This window comes from Botryllus schlosseri, chromosome 7 (genome assembly GCF_051294905.1).
Source record: "Botryllus schlosseri isolate E-star chromosome 7, Bs_hap1, whole genome shotgun sequence".
Taxonomy (NCBI): Eukaryota; Metazoa; Chordata; class Ascidiacea; order Stolidobranchia; family Styelidae; genus Botryllus; species Botryllus schlosseri.
In genome coordinates, this window is record NC_137242.1 from 10,190,655 (window position 1) to 10,201,332 (window position 10,678).

At 41.5% G+C, this 10,678-nt stretch overlaps 1 protein-coding gene and 1 long non-coding RNA gene across 2 annotated transcripts; one reads left to right on the top strand and one right to left on the bottom strand.

Moving 5' to 3' along the window:
* Positions 1-2,675: 2,675 nt before the first annotated feature.
* LOC145443685 (uncharacterized) lies at positions 2,676-4,805 on the bottom strand. The gene is made up of 3 exons (XR_013916511.1): positions 4,670-4,805; positions 4,053-4,140; positions 2,676-3,400 (listed from the first exon to the last, which is right to left on the bottom strand). It is a non-coding gene; the product is annotated as an uncharacterized LOC145443685 (long non-coding RNA).
* Positions 4,211-7,910, top strand: LOC145443684 (suppressor of cytokine signaling 3-like). The gene is made up of 2 exons (XM_080321624.1): positions 4,211-5,057; positions 7,001-7,910. The coding sequence occupies exons 1-2, from the start codon at positions 4,609-4,611 to the stop codon at positions 7,557-7,559; spliced, it is 1,008 nt and encodes a 335-aa protein (XP_080177750.1). The 5' UTR covers positions 4,211-4,608; the 3' UTR covers positions 7,560-7,910.
* The last annotated feature ends 2,768 nt before the right edge of the window (positions 7,911-10,678 follow it).

A 10,678-nucleotide genomic window follows, 5' to 3' on the forward strand; every position in this document is an offset into this window, starting at 1 on the left:
TCCTGTACCAATGATTTTCGATTTGGGATATCCTCTTTTTTCATTCAAGGGCATTCCAGAGTTCTGATAGTCGCTTCCGCCGGGCACTATTCCTCTGACTATAGACAGATGCACCCGCCAAATTTTCAGATTACACAAATTGTTGACATTGATAACTCCATGACTGCCGCGTGATTGTCCGCAGAACAGACGATGTTAACTTTACAGCATCAAAACTAGGGCTACGGCTTTGGCGCCGGATCGGACATTAAACGATCGGGCGAGTATGATTTACAGCTATCGCGTATGGATGCGTTCTCGCATATATTGTTGGGAGCGGTAATTCTAGGACGAAATTTTTGTGAGGGCAGATGAAAATTTGCCACGGCGACAATTTTAATAATGATGTCACCCCAGGGAAAAATTGTAATGCAGTGGATAACTATGTCGTCAAAACGTCCAAACCAAGTGGGCCTTCTCCCTCCCACCTAGCCTGGCTACAGTAATGCAAATACAAAAGGATGCATGGCTTTACAAACATGAGCAACGTCGCGCAGCTGTTGAGTGCCTACTTCACATAATTGTTGTTTAAGAACATAATTTAACTTATCAGACGCTTCTATGGTTCATTTATCGATGTTTGCGCGACCATAATTGTGGCGGTGTCGGTCATGTCGACATTTTACATCGAATTTCCAACTGACGCTGGGGTACATCGGCCCTGTTATCTATTTGCTATTACGCAATTTCAATTTGTTTCATAATGACTATAGCCCGGATACACAACACCGACGTGGTAACTAAGACGCGCTTACCGAGTATATAGACTATTCTGGCGTTCGTACGTTCAATTAATTAACAAATATCTGACCAGTATAAATCACACCGGTACGTATAATTTCCGTGCGTAATAGCAGCGTCACGTTGCTAGAGTTTGGAAAAAAATCAAAAATTACCGACGTCCTTATCTTGTTTCTACGTTGGCTGCGCTGTCAGTTATTGTGTGACGGACACGGTGTACCTGATCGATATTGCGTGGATCTATTTGAAATCTGCCTCTTCTTGTTGCTCAGAAATTATAATCCTGTGATCACATTACGCAATCGCGATTAGAATATATCCATGTTTGTCTTTCACTCTACGGCTAAGCTACACGCATATCATATTCATGCGTTCATGATTCTAAATATAAAAATTAATCGTATCTTTGTGGGAGAAATCCGAAGAACATTCAGCTAATTTATGCGTGTAAATCAATCCATACGACTTATTCACGTCCCGTCACATTATATCAATGATACGTATCAACAGACATACGACATAGATTACAACCAGAGAGCGAGTATCTTCATGATGTAATCTGTGGATGTATATGTAAATAAGCGCATCACAGCCTACCGGCAAATACACCACTCCTGCGAATCCTTTCCCTAGTGTGTTTACTGTTTATCTAGGTCCCAGTCGCCACCTGATCCGCGTAAGAGGTGTCTAAAAAAGGACTACGTCGTGCTGCTTCTAGCCGGCAGATACGGAATCATAATAATGAATATCGACCTGGTGTATATGACCATTGTAGTCGAAAAAACACCATGAATACCACAAACAAGTGTCGACTCTAGAATTCTAACCTTTAAACAAGCGTATTTAAAAATAATTTTGTTTTTTCAAGTTGTAGAATTATGCCAAAATTGTGTAAATATTTTCAAAAAACCTGTTTTAATATCCTACAGACAATTATCACCCGGTATGGCCGACGTATATCGATGTGGGATGGTTGGAGCCCCCCAAATAGTCAGTTCAACTGCTATAGTACAGATATTCCGTAAAAGGAGCTATATTTTCCATTGCCAATGCCAAACCACTATGACGTCACAATTAAATTTATGTGACGTCATGGCTAGAAACCAATAAAAAACATGTTTTAAACAAGGGCCTTTTTTTAAACATGTTTGTATTAAATTGATTTTTGTTTTGAATGCAACCCTAGTTGGAGGGTTAGCTATGGGCTCCTCCTCGCCATCTCATCGCGCAAGCGGTGTCTTGAAAAGCCTAGAAGTGGGCCGTGCTATAAGTCGGCAGATACGGAATCAAAATAGAGACAATCGTCCTGGTGTAAATGACCATTGTAGTCGACAAACACCATAAATAACACAAACAAAAACCACAAACAACAATAACCGGTCCTATACGGAAGTGTCAGCCTATTGAACTGTAGCTCAGCATCGAATTTGTACAAGGGATTTTTCGTGGTCACTGGTCATAGTTTCGCGGGAATTTGACGCTTTTGGCGTATAGTTAAGTCGAATCTGCATGATTCGCAGCCTTCCTTCCTTCACATTACAAATTTGAGTTCACAGTATTCGTGCACGAAACACAGAATATGAATTGAGAATTCGTACTTCGTAGTATACTATTGCAGAGCGGAGCTGACCTATATTTTGTGTACAATTGCATAGTATACTCCGGAAGGCAGTTCCAGTTTTATTCAATCCCCACACAATAATTCTAGATATCCCTGCCCACTGTCAATATATAACTAATTTGTCGTAACGGGTAAGGTGACCCATTTCTGCCGTCCAAGGTATATTTGCATCGATCCTGTACTTCTACATCTCACGGTAATGATTTATTATGAATAGCGCAGTCAGCTGGAAGATGAACTGGATACTAAGAATTACACTCTTAGCCACACAGTATTGTTGTGAATAGTTTTCATAACAGGACTATCAATATTGACCAATTCATATTTGTAGAGAATACTATCGCATAGGTGAATAAACAAAGTCGAACAATGGACATTGGCGGTCACTAGAAATGATGAACGCTCGGAACGATAAATTCGGCAAACATGAGTAGAACGCGGCGTTATTCCTTGTCATGATTCACAGCACGCCTTGCCATCCGGAGGAGATGCTATAGGAAGCATTCCTTTCCGTTTACAAGGCGTAATGAGCGAGACGCCGGTTTGCATCAAAATTGAAAACACATTGGCTTCCGCGGGGTAACATTGTAGCAGCAGAGTGTCTTGCAATTCAATATCCGATACCTGTATGGCCTTGGCCGTATATGCCTTTACCGGCGCCATCGTTATTGTAGCAAGGACGCAAGCATGGACAAATCTCGAAAGTTTTAATGTCGACACGTTATGCCGTTCCACAGATATCATTGAAACTCTCGCGACAGCGAAGTGTGAACGTAAGCAAGTTGATCGTGCAACCCGCTGTTGCCATAGATCACGATTCGCACTCTGCAATTAGCGCTTTCAACGATTCGTATGCCTTAGCAATCATATTCATTTGCAGGCCGACTATTTTGAAAATATCGGCATTATTGAATAAGCCGCCAATTTTCATTGCTACTGTCACTTCTCTTTTTTCTGACTGTCCAGTATCCTAGATTTTCATTTCTGCGGAAAGGAGGTCTGCGAAGATTCGAGAAGATCATATGCACATTCGCCGTTTTCCAGAATATTCCGTTATACCAAATCATACGTCAACCAGCTACGTAATAACAAATTAATGATGGTATACGACAAGCCGTACTATAAACGTGACAAAATGACGCCGTCTATCTATTCAACACTAAATATCACAGCATTTACACTGCGCATGTGCGCCGGTGCTCGGGTGCTCGTATACGACGATCGCTCTAATCGCAGTATTCGTGAAGATATACAATTGATCAACCAATTATTTTCATTACTTTTCTTTTCTCGGCAAAATTATTTTCATTGGTAGCAAAATTGGGAAGACATATTTCATAGTCTATCGTTCAGGTAGTCAATATATTAACTGTTGTGTCCTTCAAAAATTCTTTCCACTGGATGTTTCAAGGATATATCTAGCTATGTGAACTGTGACGGCCCATAGACTTTCATAATATACACACTGATCAAATTGATTCGATATGGTAGTATACAACCGAAGCCATACCTACCTCGTTAGCAATATGATTTTTCACGAAATATAATATAATCCGGACACCTTTATTCGTTTATACCTCCCCCTTCCTCAGCCGGCACGATTACATGGATTCACTGGAATCGAATTTTTAGTATAATAGTATTTTATTACCTCGATTTTACGGTTTCTTTCCATCTTGTGAATCGCCAGTCATTAGAACTTTGACTCATGGGGTGTTTAGATTGCAGCTGATATTGTCCTAAAATTCATGCCATAGTAAGTGATATTTATGAAGCAAACAGCGAGGCCAGGAATCAGTATCGGAAGCGCGACGCCTCTCTCTCTCGTTTGCTTTTTTCAACTTGTTCATGCTGTGGTATATAAATTGACGTCAGTGTTACCTACTCTACAAAAGCTAAACGTCTGCGCAAGCGAAAAAGCCGGCAGATGTCTTGTTCCAGGGATGGTATCACTATGATGATAGTTGAACGTGTTATGTATTGTGGAAGGTGGTACATTGTGGTGGTTAAGCTTATAAGTCATTTTGATCAATAGTTACCATCGCTGTAGTTAAGATGAGATGAGACTACGAGATGAGGAAATAGCTAAAATATGTCATGAGGTAACTAAAAGTGAGAGATCTCCATTTATGTTATCGTCTCATATATCGATACCTTTTGACAGATTCTAACTATAGATTTATATACAAAGCCAATAGTTCTTCGCGATGAGCCCGAATCCCGAAGCCATGGCCTCAATTCCACACTCAAACCGAATCGAGTACTTACCGGATACGAAACATATTGATGAGGGATTTGCTAACAGACGCCCATATCCCGAACCAACGCCAGTACAGCGACAAGTCACAGACGCAGAAAGATCTTGCGATAAACATGGAACGAATCCACATCTTGCCAACACGAGAATCAATATGCCCAAGAAAGGTTACAAATTATCAGCGGACTCTTATCGCAAGCTGAGATCATATTGTGGACATAAAGCTGCGGACGCTGTATCTTGTACGCGCGACCATATATTTAATGAACTGGCGAAAGTGCTGGAAAGGGTAGAAGAATGCCCCTGGTACTGGGGCAATTTGAGCGGTCAGGATTCAATAAAAATACTTGCCGGAACTTGCCCTGGGACTTTTCTCCTGCGTCTGAGTAGCGATCCAAAGTAAGCAAATTCCTTATTATAATTATAACAGTTGAACAGTGAACACATTCCCATATATTTATACTAATATGCACCTGACTTATATGGATGATTAGCTTAATAGTTGTGGGCGAAACTAAAAACATACATAACACTGAACTTTTGACATTCAAGGTTGGGCTTGACTGTTTAGTTATCTGTATTTCATCAGCATTCGCGATTTACGTTGCCACCGGCGCTCCCACCAAACCGCGAGCGTAGTCTTTTCCAAGACTTGCCATTCGCGACTCGCGTCGAAAGCTATAGAAAGTATTAGCTCAAAACCACCAAGATTTATCGAATTTCGAGTATCATTCACAGTTCATAGACAGCTCAAAGCCCGAAATCTTAACCCATGTGGCGTCGACACCGTGAAGGTCATTGCGCACGCTCCAGGAAAGATATTTAAGCGTTAATAATGACAAGTGTCAATCAAAATTAAATGGATATTCATTATTCAATCTGTGTGTTGACATTTCTGACTGTATGACACAAATTACGATGTGGTGTTAGTCAAATATGTGACTGCACTATGCACATTGTGCACAAGATATTGAATTGATGCGATTGACCATACCATGCCGATTCGATTTAGTAAACATGCCTTAGCAGTCGGTTTGATTTGTTTGTCGGATAAGTTGCGCGGTCAGGTTAGTCCTTTCACTGGCGGTTCTTTCTAAGAATATGGGTTTATCAAGATAGTGCTCTTTCTTCGTGCGTTATCTCACATATTTGAGGATGCTTGTGTCGATTCTCGGGACTGTGGGCAATTTAGAATTCGTCGTAACGCGATGACGGGCGACGTGACATTTAACGTGACTCCTGCTAGATATTATTGACTTTATTAGGCTACCCGTTCCGGAGGTCGTAGGTTTTTCGGGAGCCGTAGTCTAGATATAAAACATCGCGATGAGTGGTAGCGACTCTGGCACTTCATTTCAACAACGTACTTCCACCAGTGATCTCCTCAATTTTCGCCAGAGTATTACCGTATATCTTACCGAGAACTATTTCCGGCAACGTCCAATACTAAATCTATATTTATAATCGACTATAAGGTAAATTTTCCGCCCGTACATATCATGTAATACCGTGTCTCATATCATTACACGCACTTTAATAAGACTGCTGCAGCGCAACAAGTAGGACGATTCCTTGAACCATGCAATCACGTATGGCTTCTAATACAGCTTCCAGCCATTTCGGCGCATTCTATCTGCGAAATTCATCGAAGGCGCTTGATTAGAAATTTCTCTGTTTCGATAATTACCATGTTATCCGCATGCGCGCATTAGCAATCGAATCAAATTAGAGACATGAGCAATTGAGCATTGACATGATGCTAATATAGGCTACCTTCGTTTGTACTTGTTTTTTGCCTTTGCCCATTCCCAGAAACAGTTATTGACACGGATCCGCGCCGGAACCGTGTTATGTAAGAACGGCACAAAATACCTCAATCAGCGCTCTCGGGTTATCCGCGAATTTCTCAGAATGAAATGACGCTATCGTCGATAAAAAGTAGAGAGTGAAATTCCAAATTTATGTAACACGAGCTTCGAGGAAAAGTTCTTATCGCGGTCCCAATATTCATGCGCGATTTAAACAGCTCTCAAATAATCGCTATTGCATCATTGAAGCGTAGTGTGTCGGCTAATGTGCGTGGCCTTAGCTGCAGTGCTTCGAGTTTGCCAAATGAACGAATAGTTCGTGTTGATCATGAACATGTGATTTGCGATTATATATCATTGTCATTATGTTAAGATCGCATTACTGGTACACAAAATAGGTTAGAGGTTACTGTGACATCATTATATTCCTACCTCTTACATATCTTGCCACGCCCCACTTATAACCCCTACTTCACACAATATTCTGGATTATTGAGAACTAGAAATGAACTAAATATCTCTGTTTCATTACAGATATATCTTCAGCCTCAGCGTGAAGACAAAGTACGGCCCCACCAGCATTAGAATCGTTTACGAAAGCGGCCATTTTCGATTCGACTCAGAACTAACGGACGCGCAAAGACAGGCGCGAGATTCGATTGCCAGCGGAAACGCTGCCGGCAGTCGCAAGGGTCATCCGAACTACGTGCACAGAATTACGAAGAAGTTCACTTGCGTCATCCATTTGATATTGTATTACACGAAGCATCTACTGCAAACAGACGGCGAATTGGGAATAACGGAAAACGGGGCAGCTGACGAAGACACGGCAGCCGTCGTCAGTCGAGGCGACAGGCCGGGTGAACTTTTCATGTGCTACTGGCTTACGAGAAGCGGTCGCCGCGAAATACCTGTGCTGTTATCTACTCCTTTGCTAAAAAGAAAACTATGTCCCTCGCTTCAAAATATATGCCGCGCCGCTCTGAGCAAAGAGTATGAACTTTGGAAGCCCAGCTCCCGCGAAGCGGCTATTCGTAAAGACTTGCCGACGTCACTACAGAGGTTTCTCGCGCAATATCCGTATCCTATTTAGAACGAGCACAAGCCGAACCAGCACATCTTCACTTTGTAACTTATGTTCTATTTTTATTTATTCGCCCGATTTGTTGGTTGAATCTGAAAGCGCTCGGCGCTGCGTTGAAGAGTTTCCGTTGTAAACGTGTTAATAACTTTGTGACGTCATATTGTATCCGTGAGCACAGGTAACATTGCAATACACTGCTGTTCACATGTAATATGTTTCAGTGCCACTTTTGTGCTAGTACTATCTTCGTGAAAGTATCTGATATTCAATTGCAATACCGACATGCATTTTGTTCCATTTTCGCACTCAGATTCGCAAAACTTCTTTTGTTGCCATAATGAAATTCTTGACCTTACCGTAGCGGGTACCTGTCTGTCTGTTCTAACCGGGGTTCGGATACTTTGTCTAGCTAGGCCAGCAGGATAGGCCTATATGCATAGTTGCACACTAGTTCCATAGTATAGTTAGCGAGGATATCAGGCAACATGAACCCTGCAGTAGAGTGTAATGAAGCTTTTTATCCATGGTTTCCATAATAGTAGACCAACCATGTCGCTGAGCTATGACAAAAACGATAATTCAGCATAGCATTATTATATTTAATATTGATAATGACATGACGTGACAACGTTCCTTTTATCATCTCATCAGACTGGTACACAACTATTCAGTATGCCGTAAATTGCGGAAGGTGAACATTACTGTACAAGTAATGTTCAGCTGCAGGTATACAGTTTACCAGTGTACGAACAAACAACTTCCGAGGGCGTTATCAGAATGAAAACTAGGAAAAGACAAAAATTGAGCCTTAGTTAAAAGGTATGCACTTACAGGCTGATCAAACATAGACAGAGATATACAATATACATCTAAAATACCATGAGCTTATGAAAAACATTTATGCAAGACAGCATTATGTGCCGAACGAAACCGGAGACAAGCGGAAATATTGCACTCGCTTTAACCGTAGGAAAGTAACGGACTATAGGCTACTCCTTTTCTAAAAATATATATCCTGGGGTCGCGTGTGCAATTAGGAATATACCGCCGGATAACGCCATAAAACTAATTTTAATTCGCTATAAAACGAATTATAATTCTCCATAAACTTTAAGAAGCTCATCTCCGTTAACATCTGGTTCTAAAGAATCTATAGGCGCATATATATATTCTATATGTAGTACAAACATCATTTGCGTAAATGGTGCGTCAAGGTCAAACATGAATGCCTTGCATGTCATATACGATAGAAACCAGTTTCGGTGCTTACTCTGCGGAAGCAGAACATATAGACTCAATATTATAGAGCTATAGCTCCGCGCTCAGTGATTCCTAGTATACGGATATACTATTTACCAGCAGACAAACACAGCATCTGTGAAATTTTTTACAGGGAAATGAAAATTGCATCGTAAGTGATGAAATATATAGCTAACTAAGATAAACCGACTCCGGAATAGTATTGGTTGATAATGCATATAAAGCAGTGGTTCCCAAACGGTGGGGAACGGTGGGGCCCACTGATGGGGAATTCAATGGTTTCTGGTGGGGAATAGACGCATTTGTTCAAAATCATATACAGGACAGTCTACAAATTCACGGAGACACATACGCAATTACCGTTAGTTAACTGCTCTGGAATGTATGTATCGAATAATATTTTGCGTGTTGTTCACAAAACCTCATTTCTAACTCTGGATGGCCAATCATGGCGTCACAAACGCATCCAGCACGACTAGTTTGACGTGAAATAACGCTTTTGCGAAATTTTGACCGTTACTGGTATTGGTTCAGAATACGTTTTATGTTGCAGCTATAGGCGATTGTCTTGCGTACTGGTGTGGTTGTATGTCTTGTGTAGTCAAACCAGACATGGGGTGATTACCTTATGAATGTAATCGATTGCGATTACGATTACTTCGGAATCACGCGATTACGATTACGATTACGATTACAGCAAAATCAGGAAGTAGTCGATTACGATTACGATTACATTGTAAAAGTAATCACGATTACTCACGATTACATTTGTTTTGCTTCTTAGAACTATACTCTTAAATAATATATTGGAAGACAATGCAAGGATTGCGATGAAAAGGCCTAATGAGATATCAACTCTCTTCATACATCATGCGTCATTTGCTTCATACGTCATAATATACCAATTGCCCAATTTTATAGTGGATGATTTATCGCATCCAACAATTTGCATTATTGCCAGGTCTTTACCTGCCGCACCCCAAATTCCTTAATAGGGTGGGGAACGTGCTCGAAGGGGACTCAAAATTATTTCGTAAACCAACATAAATTATAGAGTACATTCGAGAATTAAATTAATTCTTGGACATGTTCTTCGAGCTTTGCGTTTCAAATGTCTCTAGTACAGTGGTCACCAACGCGTACCAAATGAGTCGACCGCAGTCGCTGTAGCAAACATCCAAATGAGAGATTTGAAAGTTGAAGCTGGTTTCATATGAGCAGCAGTTGAACATGGGTCGGCCGACCCCAAGGAACTTACGAACGCAGTCGCTCGGGGCATTACTTTTCTTTGCCCACGCGGCGGCTCAACGGGAATCTATAGTTAATATTTCCGAGTCTCGACGCGGAGATTGGTGCTTCGGCGCGCACTGCAGCAACGCAACTGAGCCCGGAGGAGCTGGTGTGAGTTCCGGCGAGTGAGCGTTTTTTGTTCTTGGTAAGGAGCGGAAACCCGGCCCAGTGCTCTGATTGTCTTACTCTAAGTGACGAAATCCAATGGAACACGGATAATCGGCGGGAGTAAGTGGTAACCCGTCGGTCGTCGCAATAATCAGTACACTACACATGAAGTAGCTTTTTGTTTCAAAACGGTTGGTGACCCCTGCTCCAGTAGATAGCTGGGTTTGAAATGCATACCTCTTCCCCTCAAAAAAACATTCATAGGCTATTTTATGCGAACAATCATTTCGGAGCCGGTTATTACCGCGCCACGATCACACAACACACCAAAAGACATGCAGTTTCGGACAACACGAAACTCCACGGGATGTGATACCAAAGAAATACCTTGACCGAAACTTAGGGTATTCGTCCATTGTCAATAGCCGCGCTGGGTGGGCGTGACTAATAACTCCTGTCCTTCCAATCTG